Below are 13,482 nucleotides of genomic sequence, written 5' to 3' on the forward strand. Positions count from 1 at the left end.
TCAGATCGATAAAGCCATGAGGTATCTATTCCTAAGGCAACATGAAATTTTTTCGCTTTCAGTGCATAGGTATGCTACTAAGAGTGAATCTGGGAAAATGATAATGAATGGTTTTAACGACTATAACTGAGACCTCTGGTCCTGCTTTACCCCCAAGAAAAATCTTGGTATGTCACCACTGCATCAGGATTCTCGATTGCGATAAACTCTGTCATGGTATTGTTGTTAAGCTCTTGTACGATGCCATTAAAGTACTATGGAAGTGAACCAGCTACTGAAATCTGGCAATGAGCTCTCATACAGGCTTATAAATTACAATTCATTGTTTCAAAATAAAAAGACTTTGTATTAACTATGCATACGATTACGTTGCTTGCACCTCCTAGCACACTGACAGTGACACACTAGATTATTATTACAGGTATATTTCTTCATTTCTAGCTACCTGAATGAAGATGAAGGCTCAAAGAGAGTAATGTGAGCCCCCTTAAAAGCAAAATAAGGAGATCATTTATATTTTAACCGATGCAAAGAAAGTACGCATCAAGAAGAGTTTCTGAGAAAATTAAGTAGCTAAGTCTATCATTACCATGAATGTCAAGTTTGCTGCTAAAACTCAGAGAAAGATCATTCTGAAATACTTCTGAAAGATGCTTAAAAGACATCCTAAATAAAGTTATACTTTCCTCTGCCTTTAACTAATAACTTGCTGAACCATGTGCTTCTGAGCAAGCTTCACCATAGGCTCACAAATTACTTTGGTCAGCACCTATCAGTGGCTAAAGGACATGGCAAAACAATCTGACCAAGAGAATAAGAAGCAAGCAAGGGCTAAGGGATGCCTAGCATTAGACTACTAAACTCAGTGTCAGCAAACTCAGACTTTGGATATTTTTGAGCCAACAAGATAAAGCAACAAGAGGCACCTAGATGACCACATTTATAAGAAATGAGTAGCAAGATTCATTAAAAACAAGTAAGCTAGACTCCTAAAGCCTGTATTCAGTACTGGAGAGAAGACCTGAACATCCTGTACTGATTTAAGATAAACACAGTTCAAGGTTAACAGGAGAAGCACAAGGCATACAGAAGAAAAAGCAACAACTATCATAACAATTAACACTGTATAACCGATATAACCCTTCTTCTTGCCTTTTGCCTTAAATAAAATATATTTATTTACCTTTGCTCCATGTTTATGTAGAACTTCCATGACATCATTATGAGCTTTTTCAGCTGCAACATGCAGAGGTGTCATGAAACTACAAAAAAAATAAAAAAAAATAAAAAAAAATTAGTTTTACATTCCTTGTATGACAGAGTCCTTTGGAAAATACAAAAATTTCAGAAACCTACTCTTTGTTTTTCTCATTAACATTTGCTCCTTTCCTGAGCAATAGTTCTGTAACTTGCTTCCGCTTGGGATGCACAGCGGCCACAGCACAGTGCTGCAAAAAAGTAAATATAAATTATATTTCAACTACACAGATGACAAAGAGCTTTAAGATCCATGACTTCATCTCATTAATTATTCTGCTGAACATCAGACTACAAAATTTACAAACAGAATCCATCATATTTCTGCCGAAACTATAACATACTGAACAAAATACAAGCTACTGATCAATGCTAAATTATTCTACTCAGAAAAACAATTTTCATTTTAAAGCTATTTGTCACTTATGAAAAAAGCTGTATGTTCCCAACTATATGAACAAGATATCACGACAAAACCAGCACATAATGCACAAAGGAGGTAAAGGCAAAGGGCTTGAAACAGCCTAACTTTCTACAGAGGGATTCCAAAGAGGTCCATTAAGATTCTGCTGCTGTGGTCAGATTAAGGTGACTTTTGAATGTTGCTTTGTTTCTTCTTTTATTTCAGCGGGTACTGAACTTGTTAACCTACTGGCAACTCTGTTATGCACCCAGTTACAAATTATGTAATAAACAGGCAATAAAGTTCTTTTAGAGTACCTTCTTTCCCATGCTATGAGACAGAGGCATCTTTCACACAGTACCTTTCAATGCTCAAGCCTGCCCCTGTGGGAACACCATACAGCCCTTTGCTAGGTTTACCTATTCTCCTGAATGTGGCTGGGGTCTGCTTGTGGTTTGTCTATGCGTTCGGCACCCAGAAAAAAGGAGGGAACAAAGTGCTCACTTCTTTGATCCTCTGCAGCGACTAGACTCAATCGGTCCTGACGTGATTTCAACAGCGGCCCTACCAATGCATTCCTGAGGCCTCAAACTACAAGCATGGTTCCACATAAGCTGAACACCATGCTTTAAAATCAGTCCGGAAATGCTTGTCTCAAGTTTGGATAGCTCAAGATAGCAGACTATGAGAAATAGAAGAGAGTTTTGAGTATTTTTGTTTATATGTTTACCCATGTTTTAAACCAGTAACCCATAAAAAGCAGATAGTCTCCTGGAACAGAGTTCTCAAACTTTCCAATAGCAAAACAACAGCCTTTGCAATGAGACAGACCCCAAGCAGAATGCTAATAAGTAGCAATAGTACTGATAATCATCTTTTCCCCAGTTTCAGCCTTCACTATGAAGTAACTGCCATTCAAGCTTCCACACTGCTGTTCATCAGCAGAGCATGTCCAAGGTTTGCAAAGGCAAGCTTTGTAAATAAAGATTAAGATCAACTTTTGCTCTGAAGAGTGGTACTATTTTTGAGGCTTTGCAGCTAATACCCTAACTGTATTTCCTGTCAATATGATAAACCAGCACTAAAAGCAACACAAATGCTGAAATACTGCCAAACCTCAGAGCAACACAAAACATAAACCAGGTGCTTGCTTTGGCCTTTGTGGGGTAATAGGGCACAGACCCGAGTGCCCCATGGTAAAAGACACCCTGCTTAGACAGGAATAGCTCGGTTAAATTGTACATAACATCATCTGATCCTGGAAGCTAAGTCCTTTGGATGGGAGACCACTTGGAAATCTCAAGTACAGGAGGCAAAAATTGAGAAATCCCAGTCAAACACTTATTGAACAGTGAACCAAAGGACATGAATAGAGCTAAAATATCCCATTTTGCCTAGCTGTCTCTGCAGAATGAGCAGGTGGAGAAGAACAAAGAATACCACAGGAGTACGAAGTGATCATTACACAGCAGCTGATATAGTCAGGAAGAAACCGATAACATCATCCCAAATTTCCTATTGTGTTCGTGCTCAGCCTCCAAATATCTCTTCTCTGTCTTGGTTCTAAGTTCAGGCTAGGATGCTAAGTCCTCCATGGAGAAAACAGAGCATATGGATGCTTGGTACTCAACACACAGTGTTCTGATCACAATCACAATGTTTGTAACATTAAATATGCAGTTGTATGCCTGCAGTTGAGACCTACCACTGTGAAGAAAATGTTCCATTGGAATAAAGTATCATAACTGTAATGGTTTTAATAATACCATCAGTCTCTCTCAACTTCAACACCTTCACTGCATCTGGGATACTGGCTGTGTTCTTTGCCTCCACTGCTTCTTTCAAACAATGAAATAAGAGCAGGATACTGCCAGGGAAGTCTCAAAGACCCCTGTTTCCATAGCTAACGTATTGTCAGTACTATTCTAATCCTGTAAGACCCTATGATATATACCTAGCATCTATTTGCAACACAATTTTGCATACCCTATGAAGAAAATTTGTAATCCAAGCTTGCCCACATAAAACATTAAGGAAGCACTGGGCCACTGGAACAGAATTTGACCCCAGAAAAAAAACCAGCAACTGACCAACAAAAAAGGAGGGTGATGGGAAAAAGAGCAAAAGAGAAGTGAAAAATGAACAGGTGAGGAGTGGCTGGAGGCCTTCTGTAATCTACCAGGAAGAAGAAAAAAAAAGTGATGAAAAATTATATGGTGTTTTTTCCATAAGGGTGATTTAATTTTAATATATAAAGTGCTTGATGGCAAATCCTCAATCTCAGATGATGAATGTATTTTCATAGCGTAGAAATAAAACTACTCAACTAGCACTACCACCACATTTATCAAAACAAATGGATTGACTGTATAATCTCACCAGTGCAGTCTCATGCGACTGTGGCTGCTTAAAATTAATGATCTCCAAAGCAAGTGTCTTCTTCACTTTGGCTAAGTCTGCCTCTCTGGCTGCTTGCAGTAAAGAGTGTCCTTTGAATTCATCTGTTAGAGGAAAAAGATGCATTTAATATTCAGCAATATGTCACATTTATAAATGTTATTGAAAGATAGCTATACTCAATTAAGAGGAAATTAGAGTATTTCTGTACATCTTCAGACAGTAGCTGACCTGGGACGTAGAACATGAAACATGGTTTATTGAAACCGAAGGAACATTCTGAAGGAGAGGGGAAGTGATTCCTTGAGGTAAAATCCTTATAGCTTTTCTCCCTCTTATCCTCCAGCCACCTGATATTAAATGCATATGCGACCTCTGAATTACCTATGCATGTGTTCAAGTGAGCACAATGCTATTAAATGCTCTTCAGAAAAAAGCATTACAGTTGCTTTTCAAAAACCTTACTGTATTTACAACTAAAATAATTCAAGGTAAAGCCTGAATAAATATATATAATTTATATATAATAGAATAATATATATCATTTAAATATAAAATATTGAACTATTGGTCTTAAAGAAAGCTACCCCGGCTAAGCATTTGAATCCAGTCTGCTACAAAGATAAAACAGCTTTTGATAGCAGTTTTATCTTTGCAAGTACGGAGAGGTAATTTTGTTATTTTCAGTGTCACATCTTGTTCAGTTCAGCAGCTAGTTCATTTTAGTTTTAAATCATTCTGAATTTGAAAAGGACTAAAAGTGTTTCTCTTAAAATGTACATATGAAAGTTAGGTTAGCAAGAATGATGTCTGAACCTGGGAACTAGAATTGGAAAAAAAAAAAAAGCGCTCAGCAATCTCAGTAAAAATATCAGTATTTTTCTTTCATAAGCAAGCTTGAAATGCTAAGCTTAAGAAAGGCTTTCTTCTCCCACCCTTGTTTTAACATCCAGTACATTTGTGGATTTAGAAATAAAAATAAATATAATAACTTTAAAGTTTTCATTTCAAATAAAATTCAAATTTCTTTGTAAACAGAGCATTACTCAAAGCACAAGTACAAATAAATCCTGAAATAACAAATAAATGTAATATTATTCCTAAGGTATAAAACCAAAGAACTCAAGAATAGACTAAACATGTTATTTTGGGTATGCAAATACAGGATGTCCCATCAAGATACTGTCAAATTTGGCATAATGCTCACAGTTGTGCACACATTTCAGTGGATATTAATGGACATGAATCTTTCCCCACTCCTCTCCAGAAACTATAAACACAGAAATAAAACAAAGTTTTAATAAAAATTTTTTTTTTGCTTGCTAATTTAAACAAATGGTAAATTAACCTCGCCCAGAATAGAGAGTAGAGAAGTAGCTAAAAGATATTAACTCCCTCCTCTTTTCTCCTAGAGCAAAGTTTTCTGCTGCACATGATCTCACCACTTTCACATGCAAAGAATAGTGACTGACAACAACCTGACTAGCTGTGGTTGTGAAAAGTGCAGGATCACATTCTTAGTGTGTCAGGGGGCTTCTGCTATACTGGAAAGGTGACAGACAAAACCAAAAGCTTATTTATGATTGAGTTCAGAATCTACTTCTCAAGAAGGAGCTTTCTGTAACTTCATAATGCTTTGTTTCCATACTTGTCTCATTTAATTATCTTTCACAGTTTATAACAACGAGAAAACAAATCCTCAAAAGAGGGCAAACAAAGGAAGACAAATTCAAATTATGAGCTGAAACGCTGCTTTGTAAACAGCATAAGGATTGCAAAGACCACAAAAGAAGGTGCTGGAATTTCCATGTCCAAGTTTGCACACCGAAGCTACCTACCTTCCAGAAGTTACTCTAAGTATGATACAGAGCCTCGATATAGAGGCTCCTATGTGACTTAACTGGACTTTAAGAATAAAAACCCCCACAGTCACTGATTCAGCAGTGCCTTAAACAATTTAAACCTAAGAAAACCAGGCAATATCACGAATGGTATATTAGAGGTATTTGTGTACTTCAAACTGAGAGGCACAGCTGCAGTTACTCTGCTGCTTTGCATCTACTTGTGAAGGATGAGAGGGCTGGCTTGAAAGGAAAGCACCCCTTTACACCCACTGACAACTGTTTCCAGTCTGAAAACACTTACAGGTCAGCCTCTCCCTTAGCTCAGGCGTTGGAGCCATATCGACTGCACTCTTGCCGTGGCAGTTGACTAATGTGGGATCCGCACCGTGACTCAGCAGGAGGGAGCAGACCTCCACACGGTTCTTGGAAGCAGCCTCATGCAAGGGGGTAAATTGCCAGAGGTCCATAGCATTCACACAGGCACCATGCTAGCACAGCAAAGAAAGCCCTATATTAGTAAGAAATCATCTTCAACAAGTAAAAGCTTACAGATTCTCATTTCATTGTAAAAACTGGTTCCATTCTTTCATATATGAACACATACACAAAAAATTAATTATAAAAATACCTGTATATACAAAAATACTGTTGAATCCTCAAAAAAAATTAGAATTTCTGTATGAGCTAGTTTTTCAGTAGAACAGATTTTTCCATGGAAAAATTCAAATAAATGAAACTCTACTATCTGTCCAAAGAAATTAGGCAGGGAAAAAACTCACATATACCATGCCACAGAAAGATGTAAAGTTGCAGACTTCTGAAATGATGTCCAGGATGTTTGAAAAATGTTACTATGGGGGGGGGGAGATTTTCCTTTTCAGCTCTGGTATAAACAGTTCATATCTCACCTAACACATCTAAATCTACTTTCCATCCCTCTGCTTACCTTAAGCAGCAGCTCTGTAACCTCATAGTGTCCATATGAACATGCATTATGAAGAGGCACAAGACCACTGTATGGAAGAAGGCAAATGACAAATTTATTTAAGCAGCATTTTTAAAGGAGGAACAATTTTCTCTCTACTGAGAGATGAACAGAAATCAAATTAAATCTAAAATATTTAAATATGCAAATATTTAAAAATTAAGATTCACAAACTAATGGAAAAAAATCTAACCTTCCCAAACAACGTGTTACTTAAGATTGGCATTAAAATGTTTTTTTTTTTTTTTTTTTCCGGTCCTAACAGGCCACAGATGTTTAATCTGCCACTAAGATTAGCATTAATTGGCTTTGAAATGATCTTTCTTGAAGCTATTAAGAGGGGAGGAAAGTCCCATTCCACATTCAATTTGCTCAAGAGAAATCAGTGTTCTGTTTCTGCCCAAATATGAACTCCTGTTTGTTTAAAGTGCTATGCGAAAGGCAAAACTCCCCAGATAACGCTAACGTTAACTCCTGGGTATATTATTAAGATGTACAAATATCCATAGAACGCAGACTGAAATTGCTGCTCCAGAGTGTGGAATGACCTACCTGATTTTACTCCCATTTTTTTACAGTACAACCTACTTAACCGTGCAAGATACTTCTAAGAGAGTCCCTGTAATTTTTGTACAGCTATATTACTGGAGGCCATACCTAAAAATGACACTAGCAAAGTAAATAACAGGGATCTAGTCATAAGCACAAGATGTAATAAAAAAATTCATGCATTGAAAGGGAGATGCAAAGAGGACAATTATTACAGAGAACAAAACAAGTTTAATTCAAGCCAAGCAAGGCAGGCTAGTTATGGCTCAACAAACATCAGGATGCATAATACACTGAAAACAATAATTAACCCTTCACCATTTATGAAAAATACAGGGGATGATTCCCGGAACTGCAAAATCAACGCAAAAAGCATTGGGACAGCATGTACTAGACAACAGGGTAAACTTAATTTTAAGGTAGATGCTCTCAGAAGCAGCATAGCACTTGTCACAGGAGAGGGAAATTTGTTTGGGGGAAATTTTTCGAACTGCTATTTTCCATCGTTACTTTTCTTAATTGCAACCAATGGGTGTATGTGTGAGAGAGACAGATAGTATCCAGTCCACAGAACACTCAAAAAAACTCCTGCACTCTTCCAAAATGATGGTCATCTAAGAGGACTGAGGCCTTCAAGGTCTCATCAGCAAAGACAGTCACCGCAGCAATCCACCTGGCCACTTCTGCAGCATACCCTCCCCTTTTCTTTTCCAGCACATTGTGACTTTGTACACAATAGCAGTAAGGCAAAGACAGGGCCAGTGGAGAAAGAGCTGCTTCCTTGGCTGTGGTCCTCTCTGGGAGTAACTAGAAGTGATGACCATTGTCAAGTGGTCTATGAAATCGGTGTAACCTAATTTAGCTCCATAAATGATAAATGACATTTATTTATAGCCTATTTACTTATAAATTATTTATAAATAAGAAACAGCAAGGAAAAACAAAACACCACACTGATTGTAAATGTGTGATGCTGCTAAAAACAGTGGGAGCTTACTGGGATGTCAGACATTTCTGAGTATGTTTTGGTTGTTTTTAAGTTTAATACAAAGTAAGTGTACCATTCCCCCCTGCCCCCCGCCCCACCCCAAGTTCAACTTAAATTACTTTTCATACTTTCCAAGCAGATGAGATCAAATCTCATTAAAGCATCTACGCTGGAATTTTCTACCAAGTGATGCTGAAATTTCAGAAAGGTGGGAAATACCTAAAACTTGCTTAACAATGCTGGATCTACCTGAATAGGTATTACATGCAGCTTTACTATGTTTTTTTTTTTTTTTAACTTACATAATGTGCCACTATGCATTTAACAACAATTCTGATCAAAAAAGCCATTCAGGGGTGAATGTACAGACAAAAGTGCTACAATTAGTCAATCTTCAAGAGTTTAAGTACGATTGGGACTGGTTTTGGAAAGAAAAGAAAAAAAAAAAAAAAAACCCTAAGATCTTAATTTAAAATCTCTTTTAACACTAGGCTGGACTCAGGAAATGAAGATATAGGAAGTGCCTCAAGTTTGCTGACGGAGACAGGACACACACTCATTAATATCTTACCTCTATGGACTTTGACTACAAAAGGCATGCCTTTAACCAGTGGCCAAATTTCTACAATGTTAGGACTAAGCCTTCCTATCAGACCACCATGAGAATCATCACCTTAGAGTTCAGAAACGTGTGGCTGAGAACAATGTACAACACGTATCATTCCAGATTTCTGACTGCTGTGCACTTTTTGTTGGTATCTTACGTAACTACCATCCTTACTGCAAAAATAGAATAGCTTAACTTCTACTATATCTTGATTTTTGCTGGCAACATCAATCAAGATAGGTCTTTGAGGACCATTAGTTGTGAGCACATGAGTGTTACTGATATTACTTGGAATTACATCCATATATATGCAACGAGATAATAAAACTATAGGTAAATTTTTCAATGCACATTTTTTGCACTATGCCCATGTCTCTTTTCCCCATTGCCTTCCCTCAAATAACGCTGTTTGTCCATGATTTCACAGCGTAGCTTGTGCACGGAAGTAAAGAATAAAGTTTGGAAAAAAATTTAAGGGCGCAATGAAGACTTAAAACAAGTGCAGTCACAGCTAGTCTGTTATTGGGGCTCTAACAAAAGTTCATTTATGATGATTCACACTAAGATTTTGGAAGGAAATATCACATTCTCAGCCAACTATTGGAGATTACGCTGCCATGTGAAACAGAGAAATAATTCTTCAATCTGATTAATACAAAACCACCGCTGAAAACAGATAATAAATCAATTCATTTTACATACCCTTTGTCCTTTGCGTGCACATCTGCACCATGCTGAAGCAGAAGTTGGACTATTCGAACTCTGTTGTAGCCTGCTGCTAGGTGTAAAGGAGTGGACTGCAAAGTAAAACAAAACAAGATGAAGAATGGGAGCCACATAAATTTGAGGTCCTGTACTTCCTGCCATTGAAGTACACTTCATTTCTCTTACACATTGGATCAAGATAAGTTACACTTCCTTTCTGTGATTAGCCAAATTAACAAATACACAGCACAAGCATGGTGTTCATGTTGTCAAACCAAATAAATGTTCCTTAAGGTGGGGAAGAAGCCAGGTATCTCCTAGGGCAATAACAAGCTTATAATTTAAAGTTAATTTAAATAACGGCCCAACTTTGTTTTGTTTGGGTTTTGTTTGTTTGGTTTTGGTTTTTTTCTTTTTAATGCTGTAATTTAATTAGTTTTTAAAATGCTAGGTTGTTTGTTTTTTTTTTTTAATTCGTGAGCAAATTTATGCAGTTCAGGCTGCATACTCACAGGTTATAAAACTGCTTGTACGTACACTTGTTGCAACAAGTGCACCAGAGGCAGACTGCAGAACAAGAAATAATGCATTTATCCCATAGCAGGAATGTTTGTCTTCAGCTCTGCACCAAACAAGTAGCCGTACATATTCTGTACTGTGCTAAGACATGTGGAGCAAACTGTACGCAGTTTCCTGCAAAATACACATCTTCAGCAGTAATGCACCTTGCTGCATAATAGCAGAGTAATAATAACACCTTTCTCCATAGCTAATTTGTCAGAGTTTTAACTGAAAGCTTTTGACGTTGACAACGTAATTCCCCTTGAAGTTTATTTTAAAAGCTTTTTATTATGAAACAAATTTTGTGTGCTGTATCAGTCCGAAGGAACTGATTTCTTACATGAATGGGTGATGCTGTTTCCTGTTTCCCAAGGCTGAGAAGCAGAGGATTTTAAAGGGATCTTTGTTGCAATTTATTTTGTGGCGCACAACCAAACAACGCAATTTTATTACATTAAAACCCCATATATAAACCAGCTTGAACACATGGGAAGACTTACATATCTCACAGCATTAAGCCAAGTACAGATTTACTGTCAGCATTAAAACATCATTATATAATATTACAGGTGAAACATCAGATTTCACTATTATCAAGATTTAAAAAAACCAAGACAAATGGTCTCAACTGTGGTAAACAGCAGCAGGTGCTATATATCCATAAATAGTATAGATTTCCAGGAATTAATACATATTTAGTATGACCATAACTTGGAGTAGTCTGTATTATATTTTACTACAGTCTCAACACTTAGCTACTTTGGTCCAGAAAGAGTAACTACTTTGACACCTACCAAGTGTCCTGCGTACCATTGTGAGGACACAGCTTGTACCGTCAGAAATGACAGCACAGGGCATCTCTAAGAAAAACATCTGGGTAACTCAGTTTATTTAGGGAAGCAGTTATGCAAGTTTCCATAAGAACCATCTTCAGAATTATCTATGCTCAAAATAAGGACCTCTAACATTCCTAACCTGAAGATCCCTAAAGTGTCTCCAAAATACAAAATACCACCAACAACAAAATGAGTCAAATCTTTTAAGTGTTTGGCCATTCAAATCATTAGGATCTATTATTCTGTTTCAGAAAGGCTTCTACTACTGAATTAACAATTTGGACTGATCCAGAAGGTATTATACCTGCCCCTATTATAAAACAGCTGGCTTCTGCATATCATAAACACTAATGAAAATGTGGATAAAGATTACACCACTATTGACATTAGCAGAATACTTCAGTACTGTTTATTCTGACAATTGCCTTGGTTACTGTTGTGGTTTAACCCCAGCCAGCAACTAAGCACCATGCAGCTGCTCACTCACTCCCCCCCCCCCCCCCCCCCCAAGGGGATGGGGGAGAAAGTCGGGAAAAGAAGCAAAACCCGTGGGTTGAGATAAGAATGGTTTAATAGAACAGAAAAGAAGAAACTAATAATGATAATGATAACACTAATAAAATGACAACAGCAATAATGAAAGGATTGGAATGTACAAATGATGCGCAGTGCAATTGCTCACCACCCGCCCACTGACACCCAGCCAGTCCCCCGAGTGGCCATTCCCCGCCCCCACTCCCCAGTTCCTATACTAGATGGGAAGTCACATGGTATGGAATACACCGTTGGCCAGTTTGGGTCAGCTGCCCTGGCTGTGTCCAACTTCTGTCCTGTGCCAACTTCTTGTGCCCCTCCAGCTTTCTTGCTGGCTGGGCATGAGAAGCTGAAAAATCCTTGACTTTAGTCTAAACACTACTGAGCAACAACTGAAAACATCAGTGTTATCAACATTCTTTGCATACTGAACTCAAAACGTAGCACCGTACCAGCTACTAGGAAGACAGGTAACTCTATCCCAGCTGAAACCAGGACAGTTTTTATCAACCGAATTAATAACTCTGAAAACCTGAAAGGGACTGGGGAAAAGTCAGTCTATTGAAAGGTCTAAACTCCAGAAGAAATTGGAACAAACACTAAATCTTTGGACCACTGCAGGATCCTTCAACCTCACTACAATTAAACTACTCCCATTCTTGTCTGCATGCTACTTCTAAAACAATGATGGCAGACTTCCAAGATGATGCTTTACTCATATTAAGCATTATTAATAGGGATGTTCTCAATAAAGATATATCAACCCTGGAGTCTTATTCACTGATTAAAATTAAAACTATTATGACTCAAGCTGGGACTGTGCATTTTTTATTTCTAGGGCTATTAGACCTGTATTTGCCAAATAACTTCATTAGAGAAGAAATCCAAAATGTTTCAAGCTTATAGTTCCAAGACAAATGAAGTGAAGCAAAACAGCAACATCCCAAATCTTCAGACAACTTCTATTCCAGCCTTTCAGAAAGGTGAGCTACTTCCTTCTCCTCAAGCAAGGCGACGCAGACACCACAGTCCCATGAACGAACACAGAATACCATGTCTTCCACAACAGACCAGGAATTAGTTATTTAGCAGCAGCCAGGCAGTTGATGTTTGGCGTGCTGGCCTTCTGATCCACAGCAGCTTCAGCGAAGCTGCGTGCTGTGCTGCAGCTGCCTCTCCGAGGAGGAGCTAACTGATGCTCCCGGCACCCGAACCTGGAGACAGGGCTGAGACCTCCGCCAGTCTGCATGCTTCAACTCTGCAATCACAAACCATATAACCTGCGGAAGCAGCGATCCTGGAGGGCTGCTCCCCCCGATATCCAGGCCTAGTGTATCAGGACTCACAAGGCAGCATTGCCAGTTGCTCTTTAGGTTGCCTAAAAGGCTTTTATAAATGCTGCGCTTACATACACTTCAGGAAGGAGGAAGCAGGAAGGCCCTACCTCAATGATTATTTTTTTTTTTAAGGACTTATTTTCCTTTCTTGTGAGAAAGAGCATTCATTAATGTTGCAGATTTAATAGTTAAAAATACTAATCTGGCATTACAAGCTTGTATGCTAATTACAGAAACGAAGTACCTAAAGATAATGCCATGCTACACGAACTACTCATTCTGTGGGATTATTAGCCCCCCCCCCCCCCCAACCCAAAAAAAAACCAGCAAAAAAACCCCAAGTGAATGATGGTAGTAAAGAGACTGATGTTTAAAATTAACATGCTGCTTATATAGCACTAGAAACACTAGAAAAGTAGAAACTAGCTATCACAAACAGCAGTATTGCATACTGCACCTGCAAGGTGTATCAAACTGAT

The 13,482-nt window shown here is 38.1% G+C and overlaps 2 protein-coding genes across 5 annotated transcripts in view; both read right to left on the reverse strand.

Annotated features, from left to right (window-relative positions):
• Positions 1-13,482, reverse strand: part of SARAF (store-operated calcium entry associated regulatory factor) — a 299,073-nt gene that overhangs the window by 236,913 nt on the left and 48,678 nt on the right. The gene's annotated exons all lie outside the window — the stretch shown is intronic.
• Positions 1-13,482, reverse strand: part of TNKS (tankyrase) — a 147,847-nt gene that overhangs the window by 37,049 nt on the left and 97,316 nt on the right. For all 3 annotated transcript variants that reach the window (XM_052776663.1, XM_052776658.1, XM_052776673.1), the window contains 6 exons: positions 9,733-9,827; positions 6,848-6,914; positions 6,203-6,389; positions 4,040-4,161; positions 1,357-1,448; positions 1,184-1,262 (listed from right to left, as the gene is read on the reverse strand). In XM_052776663.1, the coding sequence (XP_052632623.1) occupies positions 1,184-1,262; positions 1,357-1,448; positions 4,040-4,161; positions 6,203-6,389; positions 6,848-6,914; positions 9,733-9,827 (642 nt within the window). The remainder of the gene's footprint in view (positions 1-1,183; positions 1,263-1,356; positions 1,449-4,039; positions 4,162-6,202; positions 6,390-6,847; positions 6,915-9,732; positions 9,828-13,482) is intronic.

The sequence above is a fragment of the Harpia harpyja genome, chromosome 2 (assembly GCF_026419915.1).
Source record: "Harpia harpyja isolate bHarHar1 chromosome 2, bHarHar1 primary haplotype, whole genome shotgun sequence".
Lineage (NCBI taxonomy): Eukaryota > Metazoa > Chordata > Aves > Accipitriformes > Accipitridae > Harpia > Harpia harpyja.